Source organism: Olea europaea, chromosome 13, assembly GCF_002742605.1.
Source record: "Olea europaea var. sylvestris chromosome 13, O_europaea_v1, whole genome shotgun sequence".
Lineage (NCBI taxonomy): Eukaryota > Viridiplantae > Streptophyta > Magnoliopsida > Lamiales > Oleaceae > Olea > Olea europaea.
Window position 1 is genome coordinate 2,599,234 of NC_036249.1, and position 23,092 is coordinate 2,622,325.

Here is a 23,092-nt window from a genome sequence, read left to right on the forward strand (position 1 = left end):
TTTCAAGGTTCCATCAAACTTTCGATGATTATCATTAAAATGGAGATAATTTAACCATCAATGATAGAAAATCCCGTTGATCAACGTATTCTCTATAATGTCTTATATTAAGGTCATATTTAGCTCCAATTTTTTAACTAGTTTTCTTCAAATTTAGTTTTAACAATATATTTTATAGAATTCATAATTTTTATCAATTTTTCAATCATATATTTCATTAATTTTTATTAAAATTTACTAAAAAAAATTATTTTTTGCCAAACCAAACAGAGACTAAATATCAATATTTGGTTGGTGGAGATTGAAAATCACTAGGATAATATACTAAATGGCTGGTGAGTGATGACGGTTAGTGGCTTCTCCGATGTCCTTTTCTGACGCAAGCCGTCACTTTTATGCCTTTGCTAATCTCATAGAATGCATGGTTAGCACTATTTCATATGAACCAAAGGGATAACTTAATGCAAATTGTCTTAATTTGATGATCACCAGATATTTTAATATATCCATTAGGTGGGATTAATTGGGAGGAGATGTCAGTAATAAATATGATTCAACTGCGTGACCAATACAAATATTTGACCCTATTTAAATTAATTTATAATACTTATCTGTACTGATGCAATCCACCTTTATGCCATCAGTGAAGAAAGCGCGCAAGTCTTGTTATAGTTGTTAAGAGAGTGTACATATATGTGAAAATTGAATACTGTATAAAGACGATTCTCTGGAACTCGATACGATATTGATTTTTTGTGTGATGAGTTTCTTCAATTCTCTCCTAGAAGAATTGAATATTTGCCCCTTTCTGGTGTGACTTAAAAAGTTGATAAAAATGTAAATAAAAGTCAATAATTAATTTTAATCGCACATTTTATCAACTTTTATCAAAATGTTCTAAAAAAATGATTTTTAACTATAAGGAGGCTTTGTGCATATATCTTGCTTTCTGTGCGGAGTGAAAATGACTGTCTTGCAATTTTTCTCTAGAGGGAGAAAAGTTGATATGGGTGAGTGAGTAATTTGAGTCAATTTGGGGGATAAGCCTATTTATAGAACTTCATAATATAGGCTTCATAATGGCATAAGTGCAGCTGGCAACAGTTGGCCTATATCCCTCGATCGAGGTCCATCCGATCGAGTTGCTTGAAGATGCATCTATGTTGACTGGGTACATCAATCCGAGAGGATTTCCTACCATTATCATTAGGTCCGTGTAGGGATGTAAACGAGCCGGGTCGAGCTGGTTCGCGAGCCTAAAATTTCGGCTCGGGCTCGGCCCGGTTAAAAATACCGAGCTTTTTTGCGGGCTCGGCCAGAAAAAATGCTCGGCCCGCTCTTTTGCTCGAGCTTTTTACGGGCCAAGCCGGGCAGGCTCGTTTTCTCTCTCTTTTTTTCTGTTTTAAAAAAGCTCGCGAGCTCACGCGCCGGCTCGGGCAAAGCCCGTGTCCCCAAAATGGGCTCGGGTCTATCGAGCCCCGAGCCGAGCCATGGGCGGCCCGAGCCGACGAGCCCGATTGTCATCCCTAGATTCGTGATTGCAAGTTAATCAAGCGATTGCTCGTGAGCATGCTCACGTTGATACCCTCAACTGACATAATGCTTCATGGGACGCGCATCTACCCCACTTTCTGCATCAATGAAGCTTAAAATGTTCAAATAATTCGTCTAAAATTCAGATGAGTTATTACATTTTAAAATTGATATTTTCATACGAGTCACTATCTGGCCTTTTAAATATGAATTCCCAGCTGCAAACACCAATATCTCTTACTTCCCACATCTTTTTATTCCCCACTCTCAAACGTGAACTGGTACATACACTATGGAAACACTCCAAAACAGGATTTCCACCTTATATGTTCTTCTCAGATTGTTTCTAACTTTATCAGGTGAATATCTCCCTTTGATGTTTCTATATTTTGAAGTCGTTAATATTAATTAACTCTTTGAATCTGAACAGTTTTTTCTTTTCAAAGAGAAGTAGAATCACTCGGCATTAATTATGGTCAAATCGGCAACAATTTACCGCCGCCGGATAAAGTTCTTCATCTCTTGCAATCCCTTAACCTAACGAAAGCCAGAATTTACGACACAAATCCTCAAATTCTAAAGACATTTGCAAACTCCAACATTGAAATCATAGTAACAGTCGAAAACGAAATGCTATCCACATTAATGGATCCGCAAGCAGCACTACAATGGGTATCTGTACGCATAAAGCCTTATTTTCCGGCAACAAGAATCACCGGAATCGCCGTCGGGAACGAGGTTTTCACCGGCGACGACACGGTACTAATGGCTTACCTCGTCCAAGCCATGGTCAGCATTCATGCAGCATTAGTCCGATTAGGACTTGATCAGTACATTCAAGTTTCGACCCCAAATTCTTTAGCAGTGCTATCAGAATCATACCCGCCGTCAGCAGGATGTTTCCGGCAAGACCTCAATGGAATAGTGCCGGAACTTTTACAGTTTTTGGCGACTACAAAAGTGCCATTTTGGATCAACGTTTACCCTTATTTTGCTTACAAAAATGATCCAGATGGCGTTTCTTTAGACTATGTACTGTTCAACCCTAATTCAGGCATGATTGATCCTTACACCAATCTACAATACGACAACATGCTATATGCTCAAGTGGATGCAGTAATATTTGCACTTGGGAAAATGGGTTTTGGCGGGTTAGAAGTCGGGGTATCGGAAACCGGCTGGCCGTCCAAAGGTGATCCGGATGAAAGTGGCGCCACCGTGGAGAATGCAGCGATTTATAACCGGAATTTGCTGAAAAGACAGGTGAAAAATGAAGGGACGCCCTTAAGGCCGAAAAGGAGACTTGAAATTTATGTTTTTGCTTTGTTTAACGAAGACATGAAGCCTGGACAGACTTCAGAGAGGAATTATGGTTTATTTCAACCTGATGGAACCATGGCATACAACGTAGGATTCGACACATTGTCAACTACATCAAATCCCTCGGCTTCGATTTCACTAGATTCCAGTGGCATCCAGGTAAAGCCATAGATATCTTTTACTGTCACTGTCATACTACGTTGCATGAACATGAAAAAGATTTTAAAACGTTTTTCATTTAAGAAAAGAATCTTAAATCACCAGTGGAGTATTTATTTATACAAAAGAAATAATAAACATTTTAGAGGGGGACATACAACCAAATCTCCAGTGAAAGAAAAACAATAATGAATTTTACCTGTCCAACCAACTCGAATATAATGAAATTTCTCTAATTTTTTGGGGAAAATACATATAAAGCTTTCTTGATGTTTTCCATTGAAATTTGATTTTTTCTTTTCTGGAATTTGTTCAAAATATTTATTTCCAAAACGTGTACCAAACCATAACCATAGCATTTTTAGAAGTTTTCGTGCAACTTATGAATGGTGTGCTTCTATGCTCAACTCAACTAGATAGGATAAATAACAATTTTTTCTTTCAGCATGTCTCTATTAATCAATATTGTCTAGCTGTGCTTGTCCAGAACTTGTACTTATAAAGTCACTCCAGATAATGCCAATCCTACGTTTGCAGCATCAAAAACTTATTTTATTTGTGGCACTTTATTGTGAAACAGGTAAAACAAAGGGGATACATGAAAAGCTTCCATTGCTCAGTTTGCTCTATACTTCTTTATTTGCTGGCTTTCCAACTTTTCATGACAAGGGCAGTGCTAAGCAACTTGTAAACATCACTTTTTGGCACGAGCAATAGAGTCTTCTTTCGGTCCTTTTGGCACTTCTTGCACGAACATTTGCTGATCGACACACACGCCATACTCCTCTAAAGCATGTTTTTCTTTATTTACATTTTTCCGTTTCGTTGATCATCTCCCAAAGAGCTGAAAACAAATATAATTAAATTCAGAAATAATAATAGAATCAGACAATCTTTTGATGTGAAGATTCAAGAGATTTGAAGATTTTTGAATGTTTATCAATCTATGGACATGCAATGGGAATCTTGCCGAATTGATGAAAGAAAACCCAAGTGATTCCCGTTTTAGCGTGCACAAAAGGGGAACAACTCAAACCGTGAGAAGGAGAGTATGAGAGCAATACGAGATTTTTCGGACATGAAAGATTAGCCTATCATTTAATTTCTAGTAATAGAAAGTTAGGCCTAATTATTTAATTTCTAGCAATGTAACAGATAAAATTTGTTGTCCCTATGTATATAGAAGATTAATTAGTTGATAGACTGCCTTTCTCTTTGTAAACCATGTTCAAATTTCAATATTGAAATGAAGGAAACAGTTATTATTCTTGCCCAATTTGGTTGCAAGAGAAATAAAGGTCTTTACTTTTGGGCGTGGATTCCACAAACTCTTTCATATAAAAATCAATTCTTAACTAATTAGAAGTTGCTTTCTCCTGCATTCACTCTCCCTCGTGCAGTATATTTCAAAAGGAATTAATAAAAGAAATAATATAATGGCAATCAAGTTGCAAAAGGCTAAGGTTAATTTGTTTGGTTCCCTTTTCTTTTTATCTTCAAAGGGACCGTGGATGGTTTGGATTTATTATCTGGCCATAACTGATAGCAAAGTGGTCAGCCAGTGCAATCTTTTCTTCAAAAAAAGCTTTAGAATTTCTGCTTCGAGAACTTGGGAATGGTAAACCAAAGAAGCTTTATCAAACATTTATTTTGAGTTTATCGCTAGAGGGTCTTTAAGACCTTCTCGGGCTCACCATTGTTGAAGATCTAAGGTTTTGGTTCTGTAACGGAAATCGCTCAATAAATCTTGATTTCGGACTCAGAAAACAATCAAACGAACACCGATTTACCTCTGCTCGACCGAAAACTTTCGCCTTCACTTTAGACTACCCAAACTCTCTCAACCCCACAAAAGGAGAAGGGATGGTGGTGGTAATAGGAAAGAGAAGAAGAGGCAACAATGGTGGGAATCACTCCAACAAACCCTCCAAGCCGATGTAAGTATTATGCCCTAGGTCCAATCAGTTTTGGACATAAATACTTTTATATGTAATTAATGCAATTAAATGGCAGATCTATTATTTAATTAATAGACAATTAAATAAATAATAGAGTCCATAGATTCAAATTTTCGTAATTTGTTAATCACAAGGAGTTGTGATTGTGAGATACAAATTATATCTGATTGAATCTTAAATCGTTCGTGATTGTAAGTAATAACGAGATACGGATATCGTTATTACGGATAGACCATCACGTGTGGCATTTCTTACTTGTGAAGTAAGTAGTTGATCTCACAAGTTAAAGTGTGGTAACACTTAAATGAACACGTGGATGTTTTGTTATAGAACAAAACATTGGAGACCCGTCGAGAGATTCCACATGGATAACTATCTGAGTGTCAGTGGTTAATCTCTAACGTTCGATAGTGGAATTGGTCCTTTGACTTGAGGTCGTCATGGTACCTTATATGAGGACAGTAATACTTTGGCGATGTTGGATGTTGCTCTGAAAAGGGCCGCTAATACGACATCGTTCGGGTACGTCAAGAATCGTATGAAGGTTGTGATTGATCAATAAAGGATTCGTCACTCTTAGACAGTAGGAGATTATGATCTGCATTTCATTCAATTAAGTCGATGATGAAATCCTTGGCCAAGGTGTACTCATAAGTCGAAAAGGAGTTTTCGATTTATATTGACTTAATAGTGGAGTGAAAAATATGATCGATGATCGAGATTGACACACTTTCATATCTCGTAATTGATCGGATCATATTGACGAAGGGATTATAGTTTTACGGTAAACGAACGAATTTGATTTTGTCATACCACGTGACATTTTCCGTCACATGTATTGTCCTGACACATTGCTAGATGTCAATCAGGGACGGCGAGTGTGAATTGACGATAAATTAAAAAGGGTGTTTTAATTTATCAATTTTGATTAGATCAAAATAATATTTCATGTCGTTAGGCATCGTGGTCGGGAACCTAATGGGTCACACACAAAAGAGAATTGAAAGATTGCAAATTGTCAATTGGTTAATTTAACAATCGTTAGATAAATTAATTAATTAGATTTGTTATTTATATTCCGAATTAATTAATTGGATTAATTAATTCACGGACCGGGTTTAATTAAATGAATTAATTAAATATTGGACCGGATCGGGCAGAGCCCATTTGGGTTTATATAAATACATGGCTAGGGTTTGAGATCCATATAATTTTCATTATTCTTGCTGGCACAAGAGAAAACCCTAGAAGTTGCAATCTTATTCTCTGTGTGGATCACCGTTGGAGGCTGGACAATTGGACAGCTGTGGTGGCGAATCAAAGTTGATGGAACTAAAAGAAAAACAAAAGGATTGCAGAATTCTTAAAAGGTACAATCCTTATCACAATTTCTATCTAAACACAAAGGCGATTTTTGGAGGGAATCGAAAATTATTTTAAATTCCACTGTGCATGTATAAGTAGATTCCCAACAGCCGGCTGCCCCTCAACCCTCTCGGTCCTCTCTCTCTCACGGCCCTCTCTTCCACATACACCCACTCACCACCATTGAGAAAACGGCTGGGAATATATATGGATATATATAGCATAGGTTAGACACACAATTTGGGCCAAAGACATGTGCAAAAGGGCTTCTTAAAACATAAACTAATGGGCTACCATTTAATCCAACCCACAATCTACTAATTCAACAAGTACCTCAAAGTCCAACACTAACCAAGATGTGGGCCATCCAAAAGTATAGTTCGTCTTCGAGCCGAGCCAAGTCCATGGTGTCGATAAATAATCCGACAACTGTTTTAAATCATCATCTGGATTATTGGATATCAAAAAATCCAACAATCTCCACCTTGATGCCCAATAAACTGCAAGCAACCAAAACACAGTTTATACTTACACAATTAAGGTAATTCAATAAAATTGGAATCATAGATCTTACCTCGTGTTTCGAAATGAAACACATACCATACTTGCTCCATGTACTCACCAGGGTTAAGGTTAAGAACACTCAAGTAGAAACAAGTATTCACAATGAACAAATAATCATGCGATGAAGATATATAGGATAACACACACAAATCTTTTCAAAATCACGTTCACACAGAACCACAAAATAACACCTAGTTAATCAGCACACGATCACACATATGCAACAAATGCATAAATGACCCCATGAAAGATCGCACCACACTTATCTTATCCCATTCCATGTTACTCCCACCTCGAGAACACATATCTGTCTCATCACCCCCACCATGCTCACTAAATAGATCACTCAACTCATGTCCAACTCGCAAGTCACAATAGATCCTAAACTCTCAAAATAATCCTCTATCACCACATCACTTCTCCCAACCTACGTGGATAATGGGACTCCACCTTACAGAAGTAATAGAAATGCCTCTCTCACACTCCACCTGATCAAAGTCTCTTTCATAGATAAAGGATTCTACACATTTGATCACTTCTCCACTCATGATCCAAATATCACACTCTACATCCCCGTGCATATCACTAATGCACCTCTAGGCATTTATACTCTACCTTATCAAGAGACATCCGCACTGTTAATGCATCTCAAACTCACTTTGGCAAATCAACAACTTTCGGTGACCACAAAGATTACCCCAATCACCAAAGCTCCAAAAAATCCACAAAGAAAATGATGAAAGTGGCACTCACAAAGAAAAATCAAAAAAATAGTCGGTTACTTCACAACACTCATAAAGGAGGCTCACAAAGAAGAAGAATATAATCCTAACATGGCTGCCTCACACAATCTCACAAAAAACCATACAGGCTTACAAAGATAAAGGAGAAAAAGGCTGTCCTAACTTTCTTCTCACTACCATACTCACACCACTCATAGAGCAAATAGAGTATACCATAAATCTCAACTCACTATGCATGCAAACACATTACACAAAGCAATAAATCACTCTAATTCATGCAATTACACACATCAAACATATTGAAAGTATAACATACCAACGTTGCAACAGAATTAAGTGACAACATACATGCAGAAAGGATTACATACAGATGCAATGCAAGAACCAGGTTTATTCTCTCAATAAACCTCACTAGGATCACTACTCGACCCTAAAGTCACATTCACCTCGTCTCTATCCTTATCTTTCCTTTTATTATCATTCTGGGACAATCTCTTTCAACTATGCCCAAATTTTACCACAGTTAAAATATATTTTATTTTTCGCACTTGCCTTAGACCTATACATGCCAACAGTATCAAATAATGGCCACAAGCAAAGTATTGACATATAATTCACACAGAATAATCAAGTAAACTTTCCTAAGATCACATGCAATTCTATCGATGTAGAAAAATTGGTGACAAATTCACATAGAATTTAAGACAATTAATTAACATATAATTTCTAGGTCTAGCAATAGACAATGATTATCCCTTCACGATAACCCCAAACCTAACGTCACATCACACAATGACTTCTAATGCGCAAAATAAATAATCAACCTATACATTAATTTTAACCGCAATAATAAAATGCAAAGAATATGATACCGAGCGGACCACGTTTGAAGGTCCATAAATATCAAAAGACGGGAATTCACCATTTCAGGACTATCACTATTCATCCTAAAGTCACCAGCAATCACAGCAACACGAAAACAGCACCCGACACTTGAACGTTTAAGGGTAAAATCATCCAACTTTCACTGCATTGCTCAAACTGAAATCCAACAACACCGCAGGGTCCGACTCATCTCCAGAAACATTTTGTCTGAAGATATCCTCATCGGAATCCACCGGAAGCGCCCTCATGCGCCCTAGTCGTAATCCCCATCTCCGCCTGCACAATCCACTGGTAGTGGTAATAGGAAAGAGAAGAAGAGGCAACAATGGTGGATATCTGCCAAACTCTTTTTGGTTTCACCAGAAAACTCAAAAACAGATCTATCCAGTTTTGCAAAAATTTGCCCAGATTTCGTCTAGTTTTTTGCCTGTTTTCCAGATCGATTTCTGGCCACTTCTAGCTCAATTTTAGCCCCAAAAATCACAGATTTAACAACAATACAAACTCTGATACCATTTGTAGCGAAATTCCCTCAATAAATCTTGATTCCATACTCAGAAAACAATCAAACGAACACCGATTTATCTCGGCTCGCCCCAAACTCTCTCAAACCCCTTCGTCTTATTTTCATTATAATTGATATATAGAATTCTAAAGACATGACACCTTTGATTCTTTGACTTTATTAAATTAGATATGGGAAAAACTTAGACAATCAATTAAATGAAAATAAGGACTTATCTCGGATTTTTTTAACTTGGGCTTCCAAGTTAGATCTATGAGATGACAATAGATTAATTTCGAGTTGTCACCCTAATTTTGGGAATTACTCAATAATTAGAGATAGTGAAGTTAAATAGTGCTGGATTCCAAACCCTTGGTAATTTAAATTACTTCTTATTTAAATTTGTAGCTTTAACTTCCTCATTGGTCTTCAGTTTCAATTATTTCAAACAAATTCAATTTCTTAAAATAAGCTAAACTAATAATTTAGATTAGTACCAACCTTCTAAGCTATCTCCATCTGGATCAATCACGTGAACATTATGAAGTTAAACAGTGGTGGATTCCAAACACTTGGTAATTTCCAAACACTTGGTAATTTAAGTTACTTCTCATTTCAATTTGCTAGCATTAACTTCCTTGGTCTTTACTTTCAATTATATTAAACAAATTCAATTTCGTAAATTAGGCTAGACTAATAATTTAGATTAGATTCAACTTTCTAAACTATCTCCCTCTGGACCCCATCTCGTGAACATTATTCTATATTCCAATAGATTTGCACGTGAGAGAGTATAGTCCCTGTTTGGTTTACATATAAAATCAGATGTTCATTATATTTTGATAAAAATTGATGGAACATATAGTTGAAAAGTTATGGATCTCATGAAATGTGAAGTTAAAATTAATAGTTGGCTTTGACTTAAATTTTAATCTAACTTTATAGTTGAACAAAACAGGGGCATAATTTCACAACTACCTCTAGACATTTTCTTAGAATAAAAGTTGTCCACTTTAAAAATATATAGAACATACCCTATGATTAACTATTTCAGTTTTTTATAACTCAGACTCAGGATGGTAAACAATTTAGATAGAAACAAAACATTAATCCCAATCCTGCATACATGTAACCAACTATTTAGAATATGTGACCAATAAATTTGAACATATGTGATCCTATAACTTGTAATTTTTTTGATTTGTGACCAATAAAATAATTTGTCACATGTGAATTTTTTATCTGTGACCTTGAAATAATCTATGAACTACAAAAATTTTTATCTGTGACATCGAAATAATCTGTAATCAATTTGTTCAATTATATGTGACCAATAAGTAAATCTGTGACCAATAATTATGAATCGGTAACCATTAATCGTCTAATTGTGACTTTATTATATTTAATTAATAAATATTTTCAATTAATTATACAAAAGCCTGAATTATGAATTTTAAACTTTGTACATGATTTGTGCATTGGTGTAAAAAATACACCTGACATGTGAATTTTTTCCTTTATTTAACCCCGCGGCATGAACTTCAATCATTCTTGACCAGATTTTGAAGTTTGTATCGTTCAATCAAAATCCAAATGGTAAGCTGCTGAGGTTGGGTAATTCAATTGGGTTGGAGTTTGGTTCATAGTGACAATATCATTATTTTTGTCGTCCATGGTTGGTCCCTTGTTTCAAGACCAATACTGAATAAAGAATATGGTTAGCCTATAGTGGCGGCTTAGGATCTATAAAAGAAGTTTGTAATATGCTCTGATACCACATTGAAGTTCTAAGGTTTTGGTTCATTATTATTTCTTCATAGAGAAAGCCTTTATATAGGCGATTACATAGTTGTTACAGAGATCCTATATCAAAGGTATACATCAAGGCATATCAATCATATCTCCTATAATATATATCGTTCATATAGGCAGATATACTCCTTTCCATACAAATTATCTATAATTTAGCTAATCACACGCTAACAACCATGCCCTTCTTTCTAGCTAGTCACATCTAATAAGAGCATAAACGAGAACGACAGAAGAGCCTGGTATCAACATTTGGTCAATCATTGTCACGTCCTAATGATTCATTAAGTCTCTTATATTTTTTAACATATTTTTGGCAAAATTAAATTATGTTCAATTTAACTTATTATGTATTAGCTTTTATGAAAACTTTTTTCCATCAAATTTATTTTTGAGTCTACGTATTTTTAAGATTGATACTCGTTTGAATCCCACCGTGTGACAAAAACATTTAATTTGTTATAAAGACATATTAGTATTATATATTGATTGAGAATAATTGCCAAGTTATGGACCCTATCTATTGAGAGCAGGTTTTGAGAGAATTGCCTACTTGTGAGTTTTAAAAGTATACCATAATTCAATAATATTAAAGAGTCTCTAACACTTGACATTCGTTATCTTATCATTAATCTTTTGTTTCTTTAGCACATATATCTGTTACCTTGTTTTTATATATGGAGAAAACATGTAGTATATATTTGTTTTTTTATTTAAAAATGAGAGGTGTAAGTAAGTTCTTTACGCCCTTTTAACAAAATTTGTAAAAGGAAACTATCGTTGATTGAAGATGTGCTAATTAACTAAAGATGGAGCAACCTTGAATGATTTTAATTAAAGGTGGATTGGCCTTTCGGGGCATAGCCCAGTGGTGTAAATGACAAAAGTGAAGTTATCTCATTTTTTGCTGGCAATCACAGTGTGGGGGTTCGATTCCTGATACATGAAATTGAACTTCTTATAGGCATAATGTACAGACAACTCTTGTTTCTTGACCTGCTGTGGTACATCCCGCGATTTATCTTCCTCATAAAACTTTAGGGGCGGGGCGGGATCCTCAAGATTGGGGTTCAACCTTTAATTAAAGGTGGATTGATGGGCTAACTTCGACTCTGACCTTGTTTGACGATAACAATTAGGCTTTATTTACCTTTGCAGTGCCTTTATTTTGCATAATAATTTCGAGAATATCCTTTTGTAAGCCATACCTCCTCTATGTAACCGAGGTTAAGTTCAATACTTTCACCTATAATTGGTACATAATGAACTCAGCCGTGTATAATAAATGCACTTGAGCGTAGGGGCGGCGTCATGGCAATGAAAGCAAAGCAATTAGGCCTATCAATGTCAATCCCAATAATGCTGACTTTATTAGGTCTAGTTGGGCAAATTTGACCTTATTAGTTTGATTTCAATTAATACTTATACCTCAACAAGCTATATTTTTCCTGGTACCTCTTATAATTACGATACTTCTTATAATTAGACGTTAGGTGAGGACAAATGGACAATCAAAAATTAATCATAATTGAGAGGAAAATAATTCGGATTATCAATTAAGTCCGACTTTCACCTATATTTGGTACATAATGAACTCAACTGTGTATAATAAATGCATTCGAGTGTGGGGGCGGCGTCATGGCAATGAAAGCAAAGCAATTAGGCCTATCAATGTCAATCCCAATAATGTTGACTTTATTAGGTGTAGTTGGGCAAATTTGACCTTATTAGTTTGATTTCAATTAATACTTGTACCTCAACAAGCTATATTTTTCCAGGTACTTATAATTAGACGTTAGGTGAGGACAAATGGACAATCGAAAATTAATCATAGTTGAGAGGAAAATAATTCGGATTATCAATTAAGTCCGAGGTAATGAAGAGACTATCATTAAATTAGATCATAGTTAGTTTACGAGTCAAGCATGAAGGAAATAGTAATACGACTCAAAAAAATTGTAGGTAAAGAATCAGTTTGAGAAAGTAGGAACTTTCGGAAAGTTACTCTTTAGATCACACAATGTAATGAGTTTGTTTAGCTTGTATTACTAACCCAAATTGTATAGAGTCTGGGAAAAAATATGACTTTTTTCTTTCTTTGGGATAGTATTATTCAATTCAACTTACCAAACATATCATTATTGCAAGGTTATATTACTTGAACACTTCAAAAGGAAATACATCCATTATAGAAAGAAAAAAGATTAATGTTGATGATTATGTAACGATTTTTCTCTTAATTTACAGGCTTTGAGATGACCACACACGTTTACGATATTCTCCAAGTGCCCACAATGGAAAAATGTTCCTGTATTGTGCGTAATGTAACATACAATTCTTCATGTATACTCCAGTAATTTCCTGTAATAAAAATTTTATTTCCATTAGTAACGAAGAAATTTTTTTAGAAAATTTACTTAAGTTTTGTTATGCAATTTAATTAATTATTTCTTTTTTTACCTGTTGAGGGAAATCTCCATCATCCATTTGGGCATTAATCAACAACTTTGCTGCTTTATGTAAAGATGTTGGATCCCTCTCCGCCTAATTTTTTTTATTAGAAAAGAAGGAAAGGTTAAGCATTACTTAATCGAGTAAATTCTTAGACCCAACACAGCCTGTGATGGACTTTATGCCCATGTCACAAGAATTTCACTAATCAGACCGTGTTTTTTCAAATATAAAATTGTCTCAACGTAGATGGATAAAGTAATGATTCGATACGTTTTGACACTTTATAATAGAAAGCGTACATAAGTTCAAAATTTTGAACTAACCTGTCCACCATACATAAGACCTAGCATGGCCCACGATGTTTGTACCAAATTTGTTCTATTTCCTTCCAAAGGCGTGTATTTCTGTCACAGAATCATCAAATGTTGAGTAATTTTTACTTAAAAAGAGAAGGTTATCAGAAGAATTTCTTGTATAGTCTAAAGGGTATTTGCTTACCATGCTTGGACATGATTCAAGGCATTCTCCCCATCCACCTTCTTCATTTTGTGTTGATAGCAAAAAGTTTACTCCTTTACGAACTGCTTCACTGTTTTCATAAGTTTTCCCTGCAGCAGACAATCCTCCAAGCACAAAAAATGTACCATACAAGAAGCAAATTCCCCAATAGCCATACCTGTCGAGTGTTTATATTTCTAATTAGATCAAAATATTTATCGTGCGAACCAAACATGTACCAGATGTAAATCAACTCACCATGAGCCGTCGGGCCATTGTCTTCCTTCAAGGAAGGATATTGCTTTAGCGACGGAAATTTCAATTTCCTTCTCCCTGTGGCCTGGATATAGACGCTTGAATGCCAAAAGAGCCTGGATTATTGAAGCACTGCATTCAACGTGCCTGAAATCAACAATTAAATCGATGATTAATGTGATTTTTATTGTCGAATTATTGACGAATACAAGATAGAAATCTTGTGAAAAAGGAAAAGGGCTAATGTTTCTTACTCTGTTTCAACCACTATGTCTGCAAAAATTTCTGAAGGATTCAACATCTGAAAATGAACGAGATTTTAACTTATTTTTTTTCTTGAATAATGCAGTCAAGTACTATTCAACTCAGTATGGCAAACACTTTGTCACAAGTATGTGAGAATAGTTACCTGCAAATATGGCTGTGGAACTGGGGGCTCCCAAATAGCAAATCCACCACTTTCAGGACTCTAAAATATTCATTAGCACGTGATTAGTCAAATGTTCATTATATGTGCACTATAAGACTTGAAGTATATTTGTTAGTAAAATTACATAGGACGAGAAAATAAATGAACTAGATTTACTTATATTTGTTTTTCAATATTGTTCAATACTATGTATCAACCATGCTTAATTCCACGAAATTCATACTTGTAGATATAGGAGGACATTCACAGCCTCGTACAAGCGCTCAACATCTGCTTTTTCTCCAGCAATTTCTGTGGGCAGTTGTGAGAGTAAGAGGAGACACTGCATTGTAAAATTCATGCAGGTTTAATCAATTAAACTTGTTTATGTGAATTTGTTGTCGTATTGTTAAAACAAATTAAATTACTTTAAGGGCTTCGGCTGTGCAGTCTGATACAACCCACCCCTGATCTTGATCTGAGAAAGTCCACGCGCCTTTAGTAAAGTGACGATACATACTTTTGAAGTCTCCCGCCGGATTTTCTTTTATCTGCATAGTTAGCATGAAACATAATTCGGGTCAACACACTATTTTTGGCGACTTCAATGAGGAAAAAAAGACATTTTGTTTGTTCCTAGAAATGAACCTGAGATTCTTTCACATAGAAGTGTGCCTTCTTAAGGCAATCCCCATATTCCTCAACCATACCAGTTGCAATAACGGCTTGAGTGGCAAGAGTACTATCCCAGATTTGACTACCAAAACTCTGTATTTAAAATAGCATATTGGGTGACTTTCGAAGTAAATTTCTTCTACTTAGAAGTAAGGGGGGGAAAGCACATCCAATAAGATTTTTGACAAATTTTAAGCTCAAGAAAACATATGATTGTGTCAAAAACGCACCTGCATTTTCATTCCATCTTCGGCAAGCCACAAGTAATCGGGAACTCTTGCGAGATGATGCTTAAATTCGTCACCGTTTGGATCATGTGCCCACCAACACATCATTTGTAGACTCTACATTAAGAAAAATGTGTTATTTTGGGCCTAACAACCTATTATGGTGTTTGAAACATCAAGAGAATTTTTGCAATCGTTGATTTTAGCTAGAATTATTAACCTTTTCTACACATCCGATGGTAATGTATCTGCTCTCTTCTGCTCCGTAGCGCATATATTTGATTGTCTTATTTAGAGCTCGTTGTCTAATCTTATTTAGTGGCCAACGTCTCATTACTGGCTCGGCACAGTAATTGAGAGTATCCCAAAGAAGATCTTGTATTGAGCTATGAGGATAGTACAAATCTTCCTGCATCAAACAAATATGGTGATATTAAAAAATGATTCGAAATAAAATTCACATAGACACACACACGTAATATTTCTAGTCTAAAGTCAAATTCGCCCACAGCGTAATACATTCACCCACAGCGTAATACATTCACCTTTGTATAGGTAGATCAGGAGAAAATTAATGCTTATTCGAAATTTGATTGTACTTTGCTACCCAAAAGGAAGGGTATTTCATATCTAAATTTTCTAGCTATTTAATACCAAAATCAACTGTGATAGGATCCAACTTGTTAATCACAATAGACACAAGTCCTAACCTTACAACAGTCATGACGTGCTTTATTCCAGTCTATCTCATTATATGGCTTGATGTGAATCTCGTTTCTCAACGATAAAACAAGATCGGTAAGTGGCCCGTGATATTTTCTCCCGTACAAATATGACATAGGCATGTATGTAGTACGACAATAACACCACATCTTGGCTGCAACGCATACGCGGAAAAAAGTTAGAACGAATCATACTAATTATAATCAAATCCAATCTTTAATAATCATCTATCGATTGAATTTTCTCTTTCTTTTTTTACCTGGATGATAAGGTAAAAATGAAGGGAAAAGCCAAAATTCTGGTGGTAATGGGTTGCAACCATCCCAATCATACACTCCAAGGACCTGTATCAGAATATATTTGGTTTATATTGTTCATCGCTTCAATCTTGGCAAATTTACTTGGATTTTTTTTTTCGAGATTGGAACTAAAGATTTATACCGAAAGATAGGTCTTTCCCCATGAGGGAATTCCGGTTGCACCTCCATGATCAAGGATCCATTTGCGGGCTCTAGCAATCGAACCATTACCATCGTCAGGCCCTTCTCCCAGCAAACGTAGAGCTATATAACTAAGTGCAGAGCCAATCATCGTACTATGACCTTCAATGTAAAATCCCCATCCACCATCATCGTTCTGCACGTCACATTTCACAATTTTACACTTCGATCAGAAATACATATGCAGACATTAAAGATATGTGATTTCACACGAGTATAGTAAAATGGACAAGATTTCGACTCTTTTTTTACTCTTCTCTAATACTTATAGTCGATTGCCATCTTGTCATAAAGGCATAATAGTACAACACACCTGGTGGTTGTAAATGTAGCGAACCATCTCCTTTCTGTGTTCTGATGTGAGGATAGTATTAATTGCTCCACTGATATACAAGACAATAATCTACATGTATAATACTTGAGAATCAGCATTCAAACAGTAAAAACTGTTTTACCATTTTTGTACAGAACAAATTGAATTGCAAAGTACATAGAGTTGATATGTAAACTTTTGAATGAGAAATGAAAATTTTACCAGCGGAGGAGTGAAAAACATCGGACCGGCGTTTTCAGCTGGCCAATGGCCATCGCTTGCTTGTACTGCACGATTTAAGAGTAAAGCTTTCTTCACGGCAGTCGTGGCTGTTTCATAGGTTACTTCTTCTTTTTCTCCAAGTCTAACTGGCGGTATGCTCATTAGATCGATCCCACTTTCCTTAATAAGCTGAGAAATATCACAACATCAAATATGAGAAATCTTTAATGGCTCGTTCGGTGAATGAAATATACATTATGGACTTTGGTAATGCCTGGTACTACGTACTAAACATATTCTTAACTATTCTTTAACGATATTAAGCTATGAATCTTGAATTTCTCTTTCATGCAAATTTCAAAACTTAGTTACGATCATAGACTCTCTGTACCGCTTGAATGTTTAAGTACAAGACTGACTGAATCACCTGAATCCGCATGAATAAATCACCACAGGGGTGAACTCCCTTCAATTTCCGATTCCTCTGGAATTCTTCGCGAGCTTTATCATATGCTTCTCGTTCTTCCGGTGTTCCGCCATTAGGGTCGTACTCCCAAATTTGTCTGCCAGCAAAATTGTTGGTGCTGTACAAATATGGTCCATGTCCTTCAGCAATCTTAAGCTTCCACATTCTAAAATTATACTGTTCTTTAGTGATCTCTGCAGTTTCATGGATGGAACATGCTAATTAGCAGAAAGTAAATTTATATAAATATGATTTTAATTTGAACTTCTTAAACAAAATTTGACCTTAATCAGAACATATATTAAGGTGACACTCGACAGTCTTGAAAAATAATTAAAACACGAATGGCAAATGAAGTAAAGAAGAAGCTATAATAGTGCAAAAGGCTTCATATAATTGTTTGGTACAGAACGAGAGGCTTATATGAGAATTTGTTGCAAGAACTGTAAGAAATATTTGTGGTGGCTTAGCATTTTCCTGAGTATGATATAACGATATATCCAACGCCATACAATATTGACTTCATAAAGTCATGTATTTACATTACCAATTTGAGTTAAAAAAATATAATTAATTGCCTCCATTATAGGAAGTTCGTCTTACTTTGGGAATTTCTGGGACGTGAACGAGGGATCAAATTGAAGTTTTTTTTTAATAATTAGTTGAGACTCTAAAAAAGACTTTTGTTCGAAAATTTTAAAGGTAGGATATTTGTATTGATCATATGTTTGGTTTAGTTAAAAAGTTGATGAAAATATAAATTAATTTTAACCACATATTTTATGAAACCTCATAATTTTTATCAACTTTTTAATCACATATTTTATCAACTTTTATTAAAAAAAAATTTAAAATCTAATTTTTAACAAAACTATACAAGGCCTCAGATTGAAAACTATTTTTGAGATATATGTATAACAACTTACTTGGATTGATTAGACAACATGGTATTCCTTAAAAAAGAAATGAAATTTTCATTTCTTTGTAGTTACTTGTTATCAATAAGGCAAACAATGAGATGTGTTAGATGTGAACGTTTCGCTGAAAATGCTAATTTGGGCAAGCTATAAAGTTTAGGCTCGAAGTGTCATGATAATATTGGCTTACAATGAGAATATTAATTGATCGCCATATCTAATTCAATTTTAATATTATTTATTATAAAATCTTGACTAAATCAATTTAAATAAATTTAAATAAAATAATATGTCTTCACTAGAGTCAATACTTGTGTCTCCGAAAATAACACGAAAACGAGACACAAAAAGATTTACATTATAATTTTGTTTTAAAGTATCAAAAAAAAAAACGACAAGTTAAATTGCATCATTCCATGTGAAATTATTTAGTTTTAATTATAAAATTCTCATTGATATTTGATTCGATCCCAACCCGGATGACACCCGCCCATGTATATGCGTGTAAATTGTGTTCAAAACTCAAATATGAATGGAGAAATTACCTTTTTCCATATTGTGTGGCTTTTTACCAAACAAGTTGCTTTTGGAGTTTAGACTTTGCTTTTCAAATCCTCCTTAGGAGACACTATATTGTATTGAATAATTTCTTATGTCTTTGGTTTGAAAGGAAAGTTTTTGGCGATGAGCCAAAGTGCTTGAAACTGTGAAAATCACCCGCAGTGATGTAACTCAACAATGTGCGAAGTGAAAACCACATTAATTTTGTGGTCTATTCCCACAGGAAAAAAAAAAGTTATAATAACATTCTTAAACTCTACTTCTAAAAATCATTTTAACAATCTAAAATTACATTTTTGACAAAAAAAAAAAATTCAAAAAATTGTACCACCAAAAATTTACCCTTAGGCCTTAACATATGGTGGATTATGTAAATTAATTATTAACTATTGAATAAATTATATTTATGTAACGCATATTAGAATACAATAGGAAAGAAAAGACAGAAAGACGTTAAGAAATGATTTTTGTCCTTGTTTCTCATTTTGAGGCTCTCTGTGCAACTTATTATTCTAGCAGTAACAACTGAGAAGCCGCGCTCTAGCTACACAACAAGCAAACACCAACACGCAGAGAGAAAGAGAGAGAGAGAGAGAGAGAGAGAGAGAGAGAGAGAGAGAGAAGAGACCTGATCAACGAAGATGGCGAAGCTAAGAAGCTGGACGTACAATTACTGCTGAGAAAAAAAAAAACACGACTGGCAAATGAAGTAAAGAAAAAGCTATAATAGGGCAAAAGGCTTCATATAATTGTTTGGTATAGAAGGAGAGGCTTATATAGAGAATTTGTTGCAAGAACTGAAAGAAATATTTGTGGTGGCTTAGCATTTTCCTGAGCATGATATAATGATATATCCAACGCCATACAATATTGACTTCATAAAGTCATGTATTTACATTACCAATATGAGTTAAAAATATATATATAATTACTTGTCTCCATTATAGGAAGTTCGTCTTATTTTGGGAATTTCTGGATGTGAACGAGGGATCAAATTGAATTTTTTTTAATAATTAATTGAGACTCTAAAAAGGAATTTTGTTCAAAAATTTCAAAGGTAGGATATTTGTATTGATAATATGTTTGGTTTAATTAAAAAGTTGATAAAAATATAAAGGGTAATTGGCACAAAACATTCCTATATTTCATATCTATTGCGAAAAACGTCCATATATTTCATTTTTTGACATTTTTGCTCTTATTTCCACCTTTCTTGGCGCTTAACGTCCTTTTCACCAATTTTGGACAATTTTACCCTCCATCCAAATAAAACAAAAAGAAAAGAAAGGAAACAACAAATAACTAATTGCAACCAAAGCCCTCAATTTTTAAAAAATTACAAATCAGTCACATATATGTGCAAAATTTTCAGCATATGTGTCAACAACCATGGAATCCAATTTCCAACACCAAGGCCATCGAATTTTGACACCACCACTATTTCCTCATCAACTTTAACACCCCCAAGCAAATTTCAGCCCTAAATCCCAACAAAATCAAGCCAAATTTTGCCCAAAAATTGCCTCACGCATCGTATTATTACAAATTCAACCAAATTCATGGATGCCCATATTCCATACAACCCACAGGCTGCTCAAGCTCGTCAAGACACATCCATACACGTTCCAATTATAGCAAACAACCCAGAAAATCGATATCTACAACCAATTTTCGAGTCAACGAACTCGCGGCCGACAAAGCCATTTTTCGGCTACGGTGGTGGGATCCATGATCGCCAACCACCACCATAGGACACTACTCATCATGGCGCATATACTGAGCATTTGGGTCTTTCCCAATTTGGCATTGAAATGGCTATTCGTCCAAAAACAATGACCACGCATAGAAATCGGTTTGATCCCCTTTCAATTGGCATCCCTGCACAACTCCAATCTACAAATTGCATCAATCAACATGCAATTAAAGGGCAAACGACGTTGGGTATGGACTTAATTGCTTCAATTTATTAGCCAAATGCAACAATTTTGGATTTGACCTCACGGATTGTGCGGCTACGTGAAGAGGATAATTCTCCATCAATTCATGAGTTTAACGAATCCCAACATAAGAATCAACTCGGGGAAACTCTAATTCAGGCTCAAAAAACACTGGGTAATCATTCAATTTTAGAAATTACAGCACTCATTTGCTAAAATTTGGAGTCAAATGGTGTTCTTCACACACTTGAAGAAGAAGGAACAAAAACTGGATGATATTTGTAATTTTTTAAAATTTGGGGGCTGTGGTTGCAATTAGTTATTGTCGTTTCCTTTCCTTTCTTTTTGTTTTATTTGAATAGAGGGTAAAAAATTGTCTAAAATTGGTGAAAATGACGTTTAACGCCAAGAAATGTGAAAATAGCGGCAAAAATATCAAAAAATGAAAGGTATTGACGTTTTGCACAATAGACATGAAAGATACGAATTTTTTGTGACAATTATCCATATATAAATCAAATTTTACAGTTAATTTTAACTACATATTTCAGCCCCCATTTGGCCCCCTTTAAAATTCTTCAATTTAATTTAATTTTTTCTCTTTCATACTTTCAACCACACAATCTTCAATAAAATAATATCACACTCAAATTTAAAACTTTTCAATAACACAGTCTTCAAAAAAAATACTATTCCCCCATTACAAATTCAAATAATGAGGGCCAAACACGGGCTTATGAAACCTCATTATCAACTTTTATTAAAAAAAATCTAAAAATCTAACTTTTAACAAAACTGTACAAGGCCTGAGATTGAAAACTATTTTTGAGATATATGTATAACAACTTACTTGGATTGATTAGACAACATGGTATTCCTTAAAAAATCATAATGTTTGCTTGTATATGTAACTGATTTATTAACAACAGATTGGTGCCAGAGACACTTCGATATTAATAATGATCAAATATCTTTTCTAGTTTTTATGTATGAATTCGATTTCATATACGTATATGTACCTATATATGTACGTGTAAAATATATGTCTTTAGCTTTCAAAATAATTTTTACTTAAAAAAAGAAGAAAAAGAAGAATATAAATTACAAAACTTCTATGGAAATAAAAAGGTAATTTAATAGAAGTTTGTTCTTTCTTAAAACTTAGCCAAACATGCCCTAATGTATAAAACCGTGGTGCATTGCCGTGAAAGGTGTTGCAAGCCACTAAATTTGGAGGTGGCAAATTTATTGAAATAAATGCAATTTAACATTTACGTATGCCCGCAATTTTTTTGGTGAGATATTTTATTATTGGAAAGGTTTAAAGGAAAAAAATTAGAAGAAAAGAAATTTTTTTTATTGGACAGAGTGTCCCTTATTAATGGCAGAATTTATAGAGCAGCCAAAGTTGTTATACATCTTAAATCAGGCACAGGAACGACGCATTTATTAATGAAATTATCAAAGGTTTCTTTGTTGTTAGTTGTTATCAATAAATATTTTTGCAATTGGTTACTTACAATTATATAATGAGCACAAACAATTAAATGCGTTAGATGTGAACTTTAGCCGAAAAAGGCTAATGTGGGCAAACTATAAAGTTTAGGCTCAAAAGTGTCATGATGGTATTGGCTTACAATGGAAATATTAATTGATCGTCGTATTTAATTCAATTTTAATATTATTTATTATAATATCTGGACTAAATCAATTTATATAAATTTAAATAAACTAATATGTCTTCATAAGAGTCAATATTTGTGTCTCCTAAAATAACTCAAAAAGATTTCCATTATAATTTTGTTTTAAAGTATAAAAAAAAAATAAAAAATTGACAAGTTAAATTGCATCGTTCCATGTGAAATTATTTAGTTTTAATTATAAAATTCTCGTTGATATTTGATTAGATCCAAACCTGGATTACACCCGCCCATGTGTATGCGTGTATATCGTGTTCAAAACTCAAATATGAATGGAGAAATAACCTTTTTCCATGTTGTGTGGCTTTTAACCAAACAAGTTGTTGTTGGACTTTAGACTTTGCTGTTCAAATCCTCCTCAGAAGATACTATATTATATTGAATAATTTCTTAT

At 34.5% G+C, this 23,092-nt stretch overlaps 2 protein-coding genes across 2 annotated transcripts; one reads left to right on the forward strand and one right to left on the reverse strand.

The window, feature by feature from the left end:
* Positions 1 to 1,720: 1,720 nt before the first annotated feature.
* On the forward strand, positions 1,721 to 4,298 carry LOC111407268 (glucan endo-1,3-beta-glucosidase 14-like). Its single transcript, XM_023036650.1, has 3 exons — positions 1,721 to 1,892; positions 1,964 to 3,012; positions 3,593 to 4,298. Exons 1-3 carry the CDS (start codon positions 1,826 to 1,828, stop codon positions 3,701 to 3,703), a joined length of 1,227 nt encoding a protein of 408 aa, XP_022892418.1. The 5' UTR covers positions 1,721 to 1,825; the 3' UTR covers positions 3,704 to 4,298.
* Positions 4,299 to 12,911: 8,613 nt separating this feature from the next.
* LOC111407269 (dammarenediol II synthase-like) lies at positions 12,912 to 19,861 on the reverse strand. Its single transcript, XM_023036651.1, has 19 exons — positions 19,690 to 19,861; positions 17,545 to 17,777; positions 17,118 to 17,306; positions 16,896 to 16,985; positions 16,524 to 16,718; positions 16,342 to 16,426; positions 16,070 to 16,236; positions 15,580 to 15,768; positions 15,363 to 15,476; positions 15,106 to 15,225; positions 14,886 to 15,008; positions 14,702 to 14,800; positions 14,458 to 14,517; positions 14,303 to 14,349; positions 14,052 to 14,195; positions 13,794 to 13,971; positions 13,619 to 13,699; positions 13,302 to 13,385; positions 12,912 to 13,202 (listed from the first exon to the last, which is right to left on the reverse strand). The coding sequence occupies exons 2-19, from the start codon at positions 17,746 to 17,748 to the stop codon at positions 13,083 to 13,085; spliced, it is 2,289 nt and encodes a 762-aa protein (XP_022892419.1). The 5' UTR covers positions 17,749 to 17,777; positions 19,690 to 19,861; the 3' UTR covers positions 12,912 to 13,082.
* Positions 19,862 to 23,092: the final 3,231 nt, after the last annotated feature.